Source organism: Mirounga leonina, unplaced genomic scaffold (assembly GCF_011800145.1).
Source record: "Mirounga leonina isolate KUSES-001 unplaced genomic scaffold, KU_Mleo_1.0 Mir_173, whole genome shotgun sequence".
NCBI classification, from domain to species: Eukaryota; Metazoa; Chordata; class Mammalia; order Carnivora; family Phocidae; genus Mirounga; species Mirounga leonina.
This window is the reverse complement of record NW_023270447.1, coordinates 59,292,427-59,310,259: the sequence shown is the minus strand read 5'-3', so window position 1 is coordinate 59,310,259 and position 17,833 is coordinate 59,292,427. Positions and strand designations below refer to the sequence as shown.

Here is a 17,833-nt window from a genome sequence, read left to right as displayed (position 1 = left end):
CCCCTGAGCAGGGAGCCCGATGCAGGGCTTGGTCCTGGGATCATGACCTGAGCTGAAGGCAGACACTTAACCGAATGAGCCACCCAGGCACCCCTAAAAGGTACTGACTTTAAAGCTAGGATTTGGCATACAGTATCCTGTGATACCATTTCCCTTTAAACAAAAATACTGAAAACGGCTATGAGAATAAATTTTCAATGTTGGTGCTTATGGCTTGAGAAAGAAAAACATGTTCACGTCTTACAGGCTGGAGAGATTGTTTAGGCTTATGTCAATCCAATAAGAATATATTTGGGTATTTATTAAATGTCTGTTGCTTTGAGTTTTTAAAAAATTATGGTAAGTCCAACTCATTTTTTAAAAATTTAAAAACAATTCTTTGAAATGTGATGTATATTTAATAAAATACATCTATTTTCAGTGTGCCGTATAATGAGTTTTGTCAAATGTATACCACCGTAACCACTACCCCCAATCAAGATATGGAGTATTTTCATCAACCCCCCAAATTCCCTTATGCTTTCATTATACTATTATACTACTCTACTATACTCTTTTTTTTTTTTTTTTTAAGATTTTTATTTTTATTTATTTGAGAGAGAGAAAGCACATGAGAGGTGGAGGGTCAGAGGGAGAAGCAGACTCCCCGCCGAGCAGGGAGCCCGATGTGGTACTCGATCCAGGGACTCCAGGATCGTGACCCGAGCCGAAGGCAGTGGCCCAACCAACTGAGCCACCCAGGCGCCCCTACTCTACTATACTCTTAACACTACTTACCATATTTTATTGTAATAATTTGTTTAACCTGTCCCCCTCACTCTAAACTGCGAGGAACCTGAAGCAGAAACTCCATGTTTTTATCTTTACCACCTAGGAACAAAGTGCCTGAGTAGGTGATCAATTAAAAGTTAATTCGAGTTCTTACTGTGCACCGACTGCTGCTCTCAGCTCTTTTTTTAATTTGATTTTTATTTTTTAAAGTGGGTGTGGAGCCCAACACGGGGCTTGACCTCATGATCCTGAGATCAGGGCTTGAGCTGAGATCAAGAGTTGGACACTTAACCAACTGAGCCACCGAGGCTCTCCTGCTCTCAGTTCTTTTTTTTTTTAAAGGTTTTATTTATTTATTTGACAGAGAGAGACACAGCGGAGAGGGAACACAAGCAGGGGAATTGGGAGAGGGAGAAGCAGGCTCCCCGCTGAGCAGGGAGCCTGATGTGGGGCTCGATCCCAGGACCCTGGGATCATGACCTGAGCCGAAGGCAGACGCTTAACGACTGAGCCACCCAGGAGCCCCTCCTGCTCTCAGTTCTTTACAAGTATTTTCAACAACCATATGGGTCAGGTACTATTATCCCTAATTTTCAGATGAGAAAAGTGAGGTTCAGAAAAGTGGACATCCATCCAAGTTCACACAGCTCAGTTACTAAACTTCTCTTGTCAAAGAGAGTGCAGGTTTTCTTTTCTCTACAGCTTTCTCTATAGCTTTTCTACTTGGTCAACTATAGAAACCCTCATCTCTTCTTCCACTACTGATGTTACTGATCTATCTATCACATTACTTCTGCTGTCTGAACTATCATCACATCTCTTCCCATCCCATTCACCATATATCGAATGCATTAGCAATCCAGGTAGGTATCTAATCTCAAAAGAATTTGGGTGGAAGACATTAACATGTAAACAACTGAAAAACAACACTCCCCGCCCCCCACCCCAACACAGGGCAAAACTGTTGACTTTCACAGGTGAAAGACAGCAGGAGATTGCTAAAGTGTCCTTTCTTGAAGCTGTGCCTACCAGGTTTACCTCTTGCCTTCCATCCCTCAAGGATTCATCATTTCATAACCAGATAATTATAAGCTTCCTACTTACCTTGAAGGAGTCTCTTTCCCAGCCAGCATGGTCTATGTTCTCCTGCCAGGTTGTACCACGGCTCATTCCAAAAGGGACTATTCTGTTTGAAGATCTGTATCTCCCTGTTAAGCTTTCAAAGCCTTCTACATGCTGCCCCCACCAACCTATTCAGGCCCATCTCCCACAACTTTGAGACAAGACCTCCACTATTCCATCCAGCTGGGAATAAAGAATCTCTCGAGTACCATTCTAATTTGTCCTGCTGTACCTTTATACTTTTTCTAACACATTGAAATTTATCACTTTTCAATATAATGCCTTGAGTCCCAGTGACTCTGACAGGTAGATGGGGCGGGGGGGGGGGGGAGGAATGAAGAGATAAGGGTCTCTTTAACAGATCCTGAGATGGGGAGGTTGTTTGAGCTGAGGCTCTGTATCATTCTCTATTGCAGCAGGCTCTGGGAAAGTCCCATTTGGCAGAGCTTCTGGCCACGAGCCACAGAATCACCAGATTAAGGCTTGTCCTCAAGGCACATACCACTGCAGTACAGGAGCCAGGTGTGGGAACAGCTCCCTGGTGGCCTAATGAGTTACAAAGGAGCTATAGCAGCTAGGATGAAGCTAGCTCTGGTGCAAAAGTGTCTACATATCCAGGCACCAAAAGCTAAAATCCCATTTGGTAGTACTAAGGAGCATGTTAGTTTTTTGTTTTTTGTTTTTTAAGGAGTGATAATGGCATTGAGGTATTTGTTTAAAAGATAAAAAGACTTTATATTTTACAGATACATATGCAAATATTTATAGATAATAACAACTGAAATAATTACAGATGAAATTACATCAAGATGACTTGGTTTAAAAATAATCTAGGGGCGCCTGGGTGGCTCAGTCGTTAAGCGTCTGCCTTCGGCTCAGGTCATGATCCCAGGGTCCTGGGATCGAGTCCCGCATCGGGCTCTCTGCTCAGCAGGAAGCCTGCTTCTCCCTCTCCCACTCCCCCTGTTTGTGTTCCCTCTCTCGCTGTGTCTCTCTCTGTCAAATAAATAAATAAAAATCTTAAAAAAAAAAAAAAATCTAGCATGACAGTGGAGAGATGGGTGGTGGCACATATAAAACAAGACTGGCCACGAACTGATACTCGTCGAAACTGTGCGATGGATACGGGGAGTTCATTACGTTACTTTCTCTACTTTTGGCTTTGTGTGAAGTTTGCCCTAGTAAGTAGTTAAAAAAAAAAAAATTTCTACCACTACTGAGTTCTCTCTCAACACATCACAGGGCCTACTTCACAGGGCTTCATTTTCACTTGAGAATAAAAAACATGCTCTTAAAGGCCAAGAGTTAACTTCATTTTTTTTTTTTTAAAGTTTTAATTTATTTATTCATGAGACAGAGAGAGAGAGAGGCAGAGGGAGAAGCAGGCTCCCCACCCAGCAGGGAGCCCGATGTGGGACTCGATCCCAGGACCCCGGGATCATGACCCGAGCCTAAGGCAGACGCTTAACCATCTGAGTCACCCAGGTAGCCTGAGTTAACTTCATCTGTGGAATACAGATAGCCCGGACTGGTGACTGGAAAAGACTGAATTACTGTCTAATCTTGGTGTAAGTTTCCTTGCTATTTAAAAAGCAAAGTCTCTGCAAATTTCCTGAAGGCAGGGCCCATGTCTGCTTATTTACCATTGATCCTGCAGTTGACCTAGCACAATGCCTGCCTCATCACAGGCACTTAATAAATATTTGTTGACTGAACGATAAAACAGAATAGTAAGTCAGAGGGGAGCAGGGCAAGAGGGTGTCCTAGGGTAGGGAAATAGAGAAATAATCCTTGGAAAAGTTTTCTAGGAGTCCAAATGATTTTTTACCATTGGTTCTACACGGGTCTCCTGGGGGATGGGGAGGTTTAGCAGGTGTAGTCAAGGGTGAGGGTTAGGATGTTACAAGAAATAGACTGGGCACAAAGGAACACTTCCTCTTCCCCTATTATAATATTCCTGTATATATCCAAGTCTATCAGCCAAAGCCATGCTCTAGCATTTAAACTCAGGTTATCAGACTCTCTTCCTCAGCTGGTCTGAGGAACTTGCTGCTGCGGCATCAGCCTACTTGCTTTCCAGTCCATCAGTGCTGCGTTGGTGGTATAGTGGTTAGCATAACTGCCTTCCAGTCCATCAGTGCTATTCAAGGTAGAAACTTACTCAGCAGCCATCAAGGGAGACTAGCTGCTCCTCTTCCTAACCACGCAGTTATTAAATCTTTTCCTACCTGTTCCTCTGAGGACTCTAATTGCATTTACTATAAAAAATCCGGGGGCGCCTGGGTGGCTCAGTTGGTTAAGCGACTGCCTTCGGCTTAGGTCGTGATCCCAGGGTCCTGGGATCGAGTCCCACATCGGGCTCCCGGCTCAGCAGGAAGCCTGCTTCTCCCTCTCCCACTCCCCCTGCTTGTGTTCCTGCTCTCGCTGTCTCTGTCAAATAAATAAATAAAATCTTTAAAAAAAAAAAAAATCCTTGAGATCAACCTCAGAGGAGGTTTTTTTCTCTGGAAATCCAAGTCCTGGGATCTGTCAGACAGATCTGTGGAAAGTATTTAAGGTTCACAATTCTGTTCTCAAAGAAAATCAGAGAAAGTATCAAATTTTGTTTCTCTGCATTCATGAAAGACCACTCAGTGAAGTGGACTTTTCCAAAATTGGAGGGAAACTTTTTTCTCCCTCTTCTTGGGTAAGTTTACTCTGAACCTTTGCTAAGAGGGCCCACCTATAGGATAATTGCCTAGGGGAAGAACACCTGCTTGGAAACAAAATAGCACTAGAGCTAGGGAGCTCAACGTTGCAGAAGGAAGTAAGAAGAGTCTGGAACTGTGCAGAAAGAGGCATCATAGATTACTATATTAGTTTTACAAAAATATTTTGTTGGTTTATTATAACATAGGCCCCAAAAATACAAGCAGGGGATTCTGTGATACAGACAAAATAAGAGTATTTAGATAACACGATTTCATTTTTTTTTAAAACAAAGGCAAGAATCAACTGTTATTTATATGAACCAGCTATCTAACATTATCAAGGTTTAAAACTGTTAAATAAGAACCAAGGTAGCTTAAACACTGTGAGTTTGACTCCACCTCCCTCTTTCTTACTTATTTTCCATTAGGAAGTCCACAACGTATTTTTTCAAGCAGTAGAGATGGGCATCCACAAGGCCTGTGTGGAAATGTATTCTAGGGTGCCTGCAAAAACAATAAGAGAGAAGGGGCTCACAATCAAGTAACATGGGTTCTATCCTATTATTAGGTAGTAGGCATTAAAAACTTTATAAGGGTCAAAGCCATGATCCCCACTGGTCTCCTACTCTGGGAGACCAAGATGATGGATACCAGTTCTGATCCTACCACAGAAAAGGCCTTCTTTTTATAGAAACCTTACCTCACACTTTATCAGGCCTTTAGGTGAACCATCAAATCACTGACAAGTCATCTTCTTCTATTCTATTACAAACTCCTACTCACAATTTTTTTTTTAAAGATTTATTTATTTTAGAGACAGAGAGAGAGCATGAGAGCACGAGCAGGGGGAAGGGCAGAGGGAGAGAATCCTGAAGCAGACTCCCCGCTGAGTGTAGAATAACACGGGGCTTGATCCCAGGACCCTGAGATCATGACCTGAACTAAAATCAAGAGTAGGCCGCTTAACTGACTGAGCCACCCAGGTGCCCCTCACAGTTCTTATAACTAACATTTTCCTGCTTTTACTCCAACTGCCCTACTTCCTGCAGATCATACTTTAGCCATGCTTTCCTCCAGGATTTGGCATGTATTATTAGTCCATTTTCATAGAAAATGAAGTAAAAATCTATGAATACTCACTAACTCCCTACTCTCATGTATTCATCAGACTTTCCCCAGATATACTTCCTCCAGGAAACCTTCACTGACAACCCAAGTTTATGCTCCCACAGCACTGGGTGCCCACCTCTATCAGATAAGTTATCATCCAGTAAGTAATAGCCTACTTACTTGGCTCTTTCTCCCGCTAGACTGGGAGTTCCCTGAAGGCAGAGATTTATCTTTATAGCCTTAGCACTTAGCATTATACCTCATACAGAGAATATGTTTAATAAATAGCTGTTGAATAAACAAACAAATGAATGAATTAGGTCAAATTAAAGCTCTGCTTAGTTGCTGTCTATTTTAGTTTGCCATTTTGATTTTAGCCTTAAGAAATGCCATGCTTAGGGGCGCCTGGGTGGCTCAGTAGGTTGAGCGTCTGTCTTCAGCTCAGGTCATGATCCCGGGGTCCTGGGATTGAGCCCCACATTGGGCTCCCTGCTCAGTGGGGAGCCTGTTTCTCCCTCTCTCTGCGGCTCCCCCTGCTTGTGCTCTCTCTCTGTCAAATAAATAAATAAAATCTTAAAAAAAAAAGAAATGCCATGCTTATAATGTCCAAGGTCATTTTATTTAATAAAAATAGACAGCTGAAGGAGAGAAGGGGAGAAGCAGGTAGAAAAATAGAGATTCCAATCATAGCTATTGGTTGTCATCTTTCTTCTGTGTTGTGTTACTTTGCTTTGACTGGCTTACAGTTTTAAGGAAAATTACTCTCATGAGATCTAGATACCCTAGAAATAATTTATCAAGTAAGTTAAGGTGCACCACCCTGGGCTTCCACTCTTTTGGGAGATTGGGAGAGGGGAACAACATGCTTCTCTAACAGCAACAGAGCTGTCAGACTTAGGACCCCACACTCATAACCTGCTCCCCTGCCCCCACAAGCCAATTAATGTATACAATTAGGATGAAGAAAGTCGAAAGTACTTCCCAATTTTTAGATTCTTGAGTACTAAGTTCTTGAGGAAATAGAATTTTACAAATGTGAATGTGGTTACTTTGTGGTGCCAGGGTTTCATCTGAAGTCCACACCCTAGGGGCGCCTGGGTGGCTCAGTCGGTTAAAGCGTTGGGCTCAGGTCATGATCCCACAGTTCTGGGATGGAGCCCCACATTGGCATTGGGCTCCCAGCTCAGTGGGGAGTCTGCTGATCCCTCTGCCTCCCCTCCCCCGCTCATGCTCTCTTTCTCTCTCAAATAAATAAATAAATAAAATCTTAAAAAAAAAATGAAGTCCACACCCTGATAATCCTCTCCCTTGATCTAACCAATTTGGAAAGTTACACTCTCCTGTTCAGTCCCTTGGTTTACAAATTCCTTGAATCATTCAACACATTCTACCTATATTAATCCTCATAACTACCTCACAAGGTAGATATATTATTCTTATTTTTATAGCTGAGGTCAATTTATATTATATACACAGGAAAGTAATCACCTAAGAGTTTGAAAAAATAGGGTGCCTGGGAAGCTCAGCTGGCCAAGCTGGAGCTGCAAGGGGAGCTGCAGGCAGAGGCAGAGGGAGAAGCGATGCAGGGCTCGATCCCAGGACCCTGGGATCATGACCTGAGCCGAAGGCAGATGCTTAACTGACTGAGCCACCCAGGCACCCCTTAAAATTGTTTTAAAAACATAATTTGCCAACCACAGAAAAATCCATTACAATAAAAAAGAAAATATATGAAAAACTTGTGGGAATCCTTCCAATGATAAAAATAAGAGCTCAGACAAATGGTATAAAAAAAACTTAACAGTCTATCATACTTTTGAAAAGCTCCCACAGGTTTTTCTTCCTTTCTTCTAACACAGAAAGAATTTTTAAAATGCCATTAAAATGGTCTATTATTAAAAAAAGAAATATGGAGAAGAAAAGAAGATCTTGGAAAAGTGGAATAGATAATGGTCAAAGATACAAAAGTCTAGGAAACCTAAGACAATAGAGCCATCAGGAACATAAAGAATATATTTGGGTTATTTTTATAGACATATTTTTTAAAAAGCTACAGATTTTAGAATTTGAATTTGTAATGTTTAAAATTTTGAGAGAAATAAAGCATGTTTTTATGATCTTAAAAACAGGAATATCAATTTTTAAGGCAAGGAACAAAACCAATAGGTGAAATAATTATAACAATTTTTTTTTTAAGATTTTATTTATTTATTTGACAGAGAGAGAGAGACAGCTAGAGAGAGAACACAAGCAGGGGGAGTGGGAGAGGGAGAAGCAGGCTCTTGGCGGAGCAAGGAGTCCGATGTGGGGCTCGATCCCAGGACCCTGGGATTATGACCTGAGCCGAAGGCAGATGCTTAACGACTAAGCCACCCAGGCGCCCCTTTTATTTTATTTTTAAGCACTTTTTCTTTTTTTTTACATTTATTTATTTATTTAATTTATTTAAGTAATCTCTAGACCCAACATGAGGCTTGAACTCACAACCCTGAGATCAAGAATTTAATGCTTTTCTGACTGAGCCAGGCGGCTGCCCCTTCACCCATTTTAAATCATACTGAAACAGAATGTCTCCCAGAATACTGTAAAAGATGGTATAAATTATATGCTTGTGATTTTATTCTGATCTGTTCTTTTCCAAATGCACATAATGCAATCTAATGAAGAGAAAATTCCTTTTGAAAAATGATTTCTGGAAGTCAATATACTTAGGGATCTACCACTGCAAACGTGTTGTCTACAACACTGATTAATGGCCTTGTGATGGTAACAAGCATTGTGATAGATGAAGAGGTGAACAAGAGAGGTCTGATCTTTGCTGGAATACAGCTTATGGGCAGCAATTTCTGGGGCACCTGGCTGTCTCAGTTGGTAGAACATGTGACTTTCTCTGTCTCTCCTTTTTATTTATTTATTTAACGATTATTTATTTATTTATTTGCCAGAGAGAGCACCAGAGAGAGAGAAAGAGCGTGCACAAGGAGGGGGGGTGGCAGGCAGAGGGAGAAGCAGGCTCCCCGCAGAGCAAGGAGCCCGATGTGGGACTTGATCCCAGGACTCTGGGATCATGACCTGAGCTGAAGGCAGACACTTAACTGAATAAGCCACCCAGGCATCCCAAAGATTTACTTATTTATTTTAGAGAGAGCACGCAAGGGAGGGGAGGGGCAGAGGGAGAGAGAATCTTAAGCAGACTCCCTGCTGAGTGCGGAGCCCGATGCAGGGGCTAGATCTCTGGATCCTGAGATCATGACCTGAGCTGAAATCAAGAGTTGACACTTAACCAACTGAGCCACCGGGTGCCCCCCGGAAGCCTAATTAAAAAAAAAATTTTTAAATTTTAATTCCAGTATAGTTAACATATAGTGTTATATCAGTTTCAGGTGTACAATATAGTGATTCAACAGTTCTATACATTACTCAGTGCTCATCATGATGAGTGTACTCTTTAATCCACATCACTCATTTCACCCATCCATCTACCCACCTCCCTTCTGGCAACCATCAGTTTGTTTATTGAAGTATAATTTATATATCATAAAATTTACCTATTTTAGGTGTACAACTGAATTGTTTTTAGAAAATTTGTACAGCTGTACAACTACTACCACAATCCAGTTATAGAACATTTCTATCATTTGAATAAAATCTTACATGACAATACAACCAATCAGTTCCCCTTTCTCACCCTCAGTTTCAGGCAATCAGCAACCTGCCTTTTGTCTCTATAGATTTGCCTTTTCTATCTTTTTGATTATAGCCATTCTAGTGGGTGTGAAGTAGTATTTCACTGTGGTTTAAATTTGCATTTCTCTAGTGACTAATGACGTTGAGAATCTTTTCATGTGCTTATTTAGCCATTTGTACATCCTTCTTTATTATTTTTTAAAAGATTTTATTTATTTGTCAGAGAGAAAGAGAGAGAGCACAAGCAGGGGGAGTGGCAAGCATAGGGAGAAGCAGACTCCCTACCGAGCAAGGAGCCCAATGTGGGGCTCAATCCCAGGACCCTGGGCTCATGACCTGAGCCGAAGGCAGACACTTAACTGACTGAACCACCCAGGTGTCCCTGTACATCTTTTTTTACATTGATTTTAGAGCACATGCACACTTGCATGCATCAGCAGGAACGGGGGTGGGGGAGTGGGGGTGGGGAACAAAGGCCAGGGAGAGAGAAAATCTTAAGCAGTGGCAAACATGGCAAGCATGGAGCCTGACGCAGTGCCAGATCTCACGACCCTGAGATCATGACCTGAGCCGAAATCAGGAGTCAGAGGCTTAACTGACTGAGCCACCCAGGTGTCCCTAGGCTAGTTATCTTTGCCTTAAACATAATTATTTAAAAGTTCCCTTTTGGGGGCGCCTGGGTGGCTCAGTCATTAAGTGTCTGCCTTTGGCTCAGGTCACAATCCCAGGGTCCTGGGATCGAGCCCCTTTTCGGACTCCCTGCTCAGCGGGAAGCCTGCTTCTCCCTCTCCCACTCCCCCTGCTTGTGTTCCCTCTCTTGCTGTCTCTCTCTGTCAAATAAATAAAATCTAAAAAAAAATGTTTAAAAAAAATAAAAGTTCCCTTTTGGGACACCTGGGTGGCTCAGTTGGTTAAGTGTCTGCCTTTGGCTCAGGTCATGATCCCAGGGTCCTAGGACTGAGAGCCCTATATAGGGCTTCCTGCTCAGTGGGGAGTCTGCTTCTCCCTCTCCCTCTGCCCCCCTCTCTTTCGTGCTCTCTCTCAAATAAATAAATAAAATCTTTAAAAAATAAATAAAAGTTCCCTTTTGTTAGAAGGGGAGAAGATAACGACATTCTCAATGCTCCACTTTGAAGTGATTCCTGCCTCAGCTTCTTGAAAAAGAATTTTTGAAAGTTATATACAGAGGTTTCATTTAAATTATGCAGCAGTCTTTTCTTTTTTTTTTTTTTTTTGAAGATTTTATTTATTTATTTGAGAGAGAGAGCGAGAGAAAGAGCACACAAGCAGGGGCAGAGGGAGAGGGAGAAGCAGATTCCCTGCTGAGCAGGGATCCTGACATGGGGCTCAATCCCAGGACTCTGGGATCACGATCCGAGCCGAAGGCAGATGCTTACTTAACTGACTGAGCCACCCAGGTGCCCCTGCAGCAGTCTTTTCTTATTGTTGTCCCAGATTTTGTATAATGAAGATCTCTGTCACCAAATCAAGTATGGTATTTCACGACTATAAGAATGCTAATCACCAGCAGAAGGATAACAGCAGCCAAAGCCATGATGGCTTTTATTTTGCATCCATGCCACCACATTTCCTTCAAAGTTGTTTGGACCTGTTGCTAAAAGCAGCTGCATTATCCAATAAGCTTTCTATATCACATAGAGGATGGAGAGAATTAAATGACCTAATAGGATTCTTTTATCTTTGTAATATTTTCTTGCATGACATCAATAATTTCATCCACTTCACTCTGAACATGCTTAATTTCATCATTTCTAGGTCCAAATCCTGGCCCAGATGGTCCCCTTAGAAAAAAGTCCACTTCTTCATCTGAATCATCTTCCAAAAGACTTCTCCTTTCACTTTTCACAGAACCAGTGACATCATCATCATTTAGGTGGTGCTTGACCTTGGAAGGCATACTTTTTACACAAGAAGTACTCTCCTGTTTCCCAGCAGAATAACCACCTGGTCATCCGAGGAGCTCTGGGCAGTTCCTCGGGGTGGGCAGTGTTGGGAGGGCAGGGGAAGGAGTGGGAAATGCAGGAAGAAAGTGGGGAAGGGAGACAGTGGGCACAGACCTGGTGTCCACTCCTTGGCAGCTGCATGCCTAATCATTACAGTTTAAAATAAACTAGAGAATCTGCCTAATGAGACAGATTCTGGGGCAAGCACCCGTTGCATAACTACCTGGTAGCTATTTTATAGGAAGGCACTTCCTTGCCAGACCACCCCAAATGCCTCATCTTGGTGGCACTGTAAGTGGTAGGAGTGACAGGCTGTTATCATCAGGTGTGCATAAGGAGTTCCAAACCAAAGGTTGGCCTGCAGCAGAGAGGCTATGGCACTGTTGGGGCTCAGGCCCCAACCAGGAAAAGCAGTTGTATTGAAGTGAAAGCCCTAGACTCAAAGTAGCAGACAGAGGCTTCCAGAGCTGGAAGAGTTCTTTAGAGTTCTTCTTCTTTTTTTTTTTTAAAGATTTTATTTATTTATTCATGAGAGACAGAGAGAGAGAGAGAGGCAGAGGGAGAAGCAGGCTCCCAAGGAGCAGAGAGCCTGATGCGGGACTCGATCCCAGGACCCTGGGATCATGACCTGAGCCGAAGGCAGATGCTTAACCATATGAGCCACCCAGGCGCCCCGAGTTCTTTAGAGTTCTAAGGGCTGCTCCTCATTGTACTGACCGAAAAACAAAAGGAAATTATTTTTGTCCATGTTAAAAGCAATCAATTCACTCCTCTAGGAGTGACAGTCTATAGCTTACATTCACTGAATACCTACCATGTGCCAAACACTGGGGATACAGCAGTGAATAAAATGGACATGAAAGTTGCATGAAGTGTACAGTGTAATTATTCTAAGTGTACAATAAATGAATGGCAAGCACAGAATACTATGGAACTGTATAACAAGGGACCTTGCCCAGGCTGGAAGATGATGGGAAACTTTCCTTTAAGCTTAGACTTGAAGGACGCGCAGGAGTTAGCCAGGTGAAAGGGGTGGAGAAACTGAGATGGGCATTCTGGCAGAGAAAACAGTAAGTACCAAGACCTTGAGGCAGGTTGGTGAGGGTGAGGAACTAAAGGTGCTCCACACGGATGAAGCACACAAAACAAGATGAGGAGAGGTGCAAGATGAAGCTTACAGAGGTTTAGGCCAGGTTAAGGATTTTGATCTTTATTCTAAAGGAAGTAGATCTCGGGTGGCTGGCTGGCTCAGTCGGTAGAGCATGTGAGTATTGATTTTGTGGTTGTGAGTTCAAGCCCCCATTGGGCATAGAACTACTTAAAAATAAATAAAGGAAGTAGGTCTCAGGTTACATTACAGGTAAAGGTAGAGGTATATAATACAGAATCATCTCCTGTATCTCTAGCATATTCAGTATATTAAGACTATGGACAACTTATATTCTGTAATGATACCATTGACTTAATAGTGAACTAAATTAAAGTTAAAAGGCAGCTTGGTGTAGCACTGGGCTGAAAGTCAGGGTTCCAGATTTCATCTTGCCACTACATATGGCACAATCCTTCTTCATGCCAGTTTCCTTCTTATGAAACGAAGTATTGTACTTCAAAGTTCCAGAGTTTTGTAGAGGTGCTTCAGAAAACTACAGGAAACCTGAAGGAGAATAACCTCATGTTCTATGTTTTATGTCTTAGGCTTCTGCATAAAATTTCATGTAAAGAAAAGTTCCACTGCCTTAAAAGAATGTTAGAAAATGATCGCAATTTTTAATCTTAGATAATATATTCATTAATTAATTTTATTCAACAAACGTGGAGATTGATCATATTGCCTACCTACTACAGAATTATTAGGATGATTAGAAATTACTCGAAGTATGTTGCATGGTACTTGTCATACATTAGGCACTCATTAATTGATAACTGTTATTGTTATTATCACAGGCCAAGTACTGTGCTTGGTAAATAGGGACACAGAGTTGAAATAAATGGATGTTGCCCTTAGGAGCTCACAATCTAGTAGGCAAGACTACATGTTAAAAAACATTTTATAATATAATGTGGTATACATAATAATGCAGGGAGCTGGTACAGAAGAGGATGCAGTGAGCTGTCTAAGACAGCAAGAATATGGTAAGGTTTCACAGGGATGGATGAAGCTGGAGGTTGGCTCTGAAAGATGAGGAGAAACTTGCTAGGCAGGCAAAGTAGGAAGAAGATATTTTAATTGAAGGGCTAGTATCAACAAAGGCAAAGAGGTATGAAAAAAATTCCAGGATACAATGATAAAGTTTCAAGCTGTAGAGGCAGCCAGAGGTCTGATCCTGAAAAGCCTTCTATGATGCTTACATGTCCTATTAAAGCATTTGGATTGGGGTTCCTGGGTGGCTTAGTTGGTTAAGCATCCGACTCTTGATTTCAGTTCAGCTCTTGATCTCAGGATTGTGAGTTCAAGCCCCGTGTTTAAAAAAAAAAAAAAAAAAAAGCATTTGTATTTTGTTTCTTAGGTGATAGAAAACCATGGAAAGTTACTGTTTTATAGAAATACATACACATGGTATATTGGCTTTGTATGTATTACCTAAGCTGGGCTGGAATTAGGTTATGCAAAATTCTCTTCTCTGAATGGTTCTGAGGTAGTGAAGGCCACAGAGATATTTTATGTGACATTTAAAAGGCAGAAGTAAAGCTACAGCCACAATTGTAATGTTCTAAAGGTCAGTGGATGGTGCCACGTACTGTGGCAACTTGCTCATGATATCACTGATATGCTAGCTCACCTAATAGGCATGCAATGGTATCCAGACTTACAGATCCTCCAGACCCTATCAGATATCTTCCTTCAGCTTCTCTTGAGTCCTGAGCCAAGTACTGAGTAGCTCTGTGGTGAAGGATGCCAGCTTCTCCTACAGGTCACCCACACAATGAGGCTGAAGGTTGTGAGAGATAGATGTGGGTTCCAGTTTGTCCTTGTGGGTCCCTGTTTGTCCACATCCAGCTTTCCTCTCTGACTGTTGGTCTGGCTGACTGATAGCAATCTCACTCTGAACACTAGACACAGAAGCAACAGCATGCATAACTGCTCTACCAGTTTCCACAATTAAATAATAAATCCTTATTCTGTATGGCTCATAGCAGTTCTGTTTCTATGATATAAAAACTGCTGCCAGGGGCGCCTGGGTGGCTCAGTTGGTTAAGCGGCTGCCTTCGGCTCAGGTCATGATCCCGGAGTCCCTGGATCGAGTCCCGCATGGGGCTCCCTGCTCGGCAGGGAGTCTGCTTCTCCCTCTGACCCTCCCCCCTCTCATGTGCTCTCTCTCATTCTCTCTCTCACAAATAAATAAATAAAATCTTAAAAAAAAAACACAAAAAACTGCTGCCAGAACTAGTCCAGGAGAGGGGCTCCTGGCTCGCTCAGTTGGTAGAGCATGCAACTCTTGATTGCAGGGTTGTGAGTTCAAGCCCCACACTGAGCATGGAGCCTAGTTAAAAAATAAAAATAAAAAAAAAAGTGGTCCTGGAAGATCAGAACCTTAAGGATGGGTTCCTGAACTGATTCTGTATTACTTACAATTAGTTCTCTGATTTGATTAGGTTTATTTAATTTATTATTTATTTTTAAAGATTTTATTTATTTGTCAGAGAGAGAGAGAGAGAGTGTGAGCGCACAAGCTGGGGGAGTGGCAGGCAGAGGGAGAAGCAGGCCCCCCACTGACCAAAGAGCCTGATGCAGGACTCAATCCTAGAACCCTGGAATCATGACCTGAGCCGAAGGCTGATGCTTAACTGACTGAGCCACCCAGGTGACCCATTTTAATTTATTTTTTATTTATTAAGTAATCTCTACCCCCAACATGGGGTTCAAACTCATGACCCCAAGATGAGGAGTTGCGTGCTCTACTGACTGAGCCAGCCAGGCACCCTGATTAGGTTTAAAGGTCTTTCAACTGATTGGATGACCTATCCAGATTAACCAGGATAGTCTCCCACACTTAAAATCAAGAGATTTTTTATATTAGCCACATCTACAAAATACCTACAGAATAACACCTAGATTAACATTTAATTGAAAAACTGGGTACCAGAGCCTAGCCAAATTGACTTATAAAAATAACTATCACATAGACCGATGTCTAACATTAACACAGGAGTCAGCAAAGCCTTCCTAGACAGGATCACATGGCCACTCAGCCTCCCTGTCATTCCAGCCCAGAATGCTGGAACCTGCTGAGGTCTGGAATGTCCATGACCCTTCCCAAGATGTACTCTAGACAGCAATCTGCACAGCCCCACTGACAAAGGGCTCCTACTTAAAGACAAGCCCAGGAAAGAGAGCTGTCTCTCCGGTTATTCTTCTAAGCTGCGTGGTCCATTATATCTGAAGAATTTAATAAACAAGATTTAGACCCTCCATAGAAACTGGGTGAAAACTGACATATTAATTTACACTCCACTCAGTCCCCCTGCCCTAGCTAATACGACCTTTTAGCAGGTCTGCCTTTCAGTCCTCAATTCTTCCAGGACACAATGCAGTATTCCTACTGGCTTCAGACCCAGTTTCAAGCTGGTTATGTAGATGGCCAGAGGCAAGGGACCAGTTAAGAATCACTCAGGGGGTGATTTTCTTTCTTTCTTTCTCAAAGCTTGGTTCCAGCTTTTGCATGGCTAGAGTTCCAACAAATTCCAAAGTTATTACAAGCCAACCTGCTCAGGTATTCCCTACCCTTTGAGGTTCAACACTTGAGTAAAAAAAGTTTCTCTTGAGTGACAGATGTGTGCTAAGCACAGACCTGTATTAGATCTATAATACTGAATGAAACACAGATCTAATCTAGTAATCACTATTTTTTGTAAACCTTTAAAGACTTCCCTTTGCTTATATTAAACACTTTCATATTATATTCTATGCTTCAGAGAAACTAAGTGACCTAGTTATTTTGCTTTCCTTTCTCTGTGCTGTTGCTTATGTGGTTCCTTCTGGAATGACTGCCTCTACCCATGTTCACTCACTACTCCTAAAATATATAAATCCTTAAAGCTCTAGGCTCAAATGTCATTTTCTTCTTAAAATTTTTCCTGATTCTCCTAAATCTAGTGTGTTTTTTTTTTCCTCTTCTACATACTCACAAAATTTCACCAGAAAAGTATCTTACAGTACTATTCTACATGGTGTGTAACTATCACCTACCTCTTTCAGGGAAGGAGGATTTGAGACTAGATCATATCAGCATAATGCCCAGAACAGTGCCTTATAAGGCAGGCACCAAATAATATTACTGAATGTCCTAAAAGAGTATATACATTCTGATAAGAGAGATACAGACTCATCAAAAACAAATGTTGGGAGATTTCAGGAAAGTCCTGATGAGTTTGGGTGTACTTCAGAATATTTCTGATAGGTTCAGGGGAGTTGGCAAGCTTAGGTACACAGCAGGGAATGGGAAGATAGGGGTAGGAATGGGACGGACTACTGAGTAAGACAGCTAGTCCCACTATAACAGTTATGCCTCTGACAGTCAGGGTAGCAGCTGAGGATCTCCTCCTCTCAACTCAGCTCTCACACAGCAGCTTTAGAGAGACAGGCTAGATGAACCCTTAAGGGCTGCCTAACATGAAAAATCCCTCATATAACCTTAACACGTTCTCAATTTTTCCAAAATTAAAATATCCTTTTTCAAGTCTCCCTTCTGAATCTCCCTTCAGTCCTTTCTCTCTCCTATCTTTCACAGCCAAATTTCTCAAAAGCGTTGTCCAATGTGCTATCACCATTTCATCATCTTCTACTCTACCCCTGTCAATAAGGTCACTAATGCCTTCCATTTTAGTAAAACACAGTGATCATTTTTAAGTTATTATCTTACCTAACCTCGTATCAACACTACTGCTACTTCTTCGCTCTGGCTCCTTAATGTTATGTTCTCTTGGTTTTCCTTTTCTCTTCCTCTCTCTGCTCTAAATTTCCTTTGGAAGCTCATGATCCTCTAGCTGGCCTAAGCTTGTTCCTAAGTCTCTTTTTTTCTCTTCCTAAGTGACTTCATCCATGTCCATGCCATCAGTCACCATCTATACATCAAAGATTACAAATTTTTATCTTAGGCATAGTCCTAGCCTCTGAGCTCCAGTATATATATAAAACTTCTTACTGACACCTTTACCTGGATATCTTAAAGGCACCTCAAATTCAGCATACCCCAAACTGAACTTTGGATCTCACCTCTACCAACTGAGTGCTCCCATCTCATTATCTACCTCACTATCTACCCTGTTATGGACCTATCAGGGGAGTTGGCAAGCAAACCAGAAATGTGAATCATTCCTGGCACCTTTCTACACACCAAGTCCTCAGTTTTTACCTGCTAAATCCTTCCCTAATTTATCCACTTTTCTCCATTTCCACTGCCAATACCCTAGTTCAAACTACCATTATTTCTCACCTGGATTACTACAATACCCTCCCTTATCTGGTCTCTCTATATCCTCTTTCCAAAT

The 17,833-nt window shown here is 41.9% G+C and overlaps 1 protein-coding gene and 1 pseudogene across 4 annotated transcripts in view; both read right to left on the bottom strand.

Annotated features, from left to right (window-relative positions):
• The window catches only part of EIF2B3 (eukaryotic translation initiation factor 2B subunit gamma), a 133,764-nt gene that overhangs the window by 36,806 nt on the left and 79,125 nt on the right, over window positions 1-17,833 (bottom strand). For 3 of the 4 annotated variants that reach the window (XM_035018720.1, XM_035018722.1, XM_035018721.1), the window contains exon 6: window positions 4,998-5,087. The exons of the other annotated variant lie outside the window; for it this stretch is intronic. In XM_035018720.1, coding sequence (XP_034874611.1) covers window positions 4,998-5,087 — 90 coding nt within the window. The remainder of the gene's footprint in view (window positions 1-4,997; window positions 5,088-17,833) is intronic. 4 annotated transcript variants of the gene reach the window in all.
• Window positions 10,740-11,839, bottom strand: LOC118019495 (annotated as a pseudogene).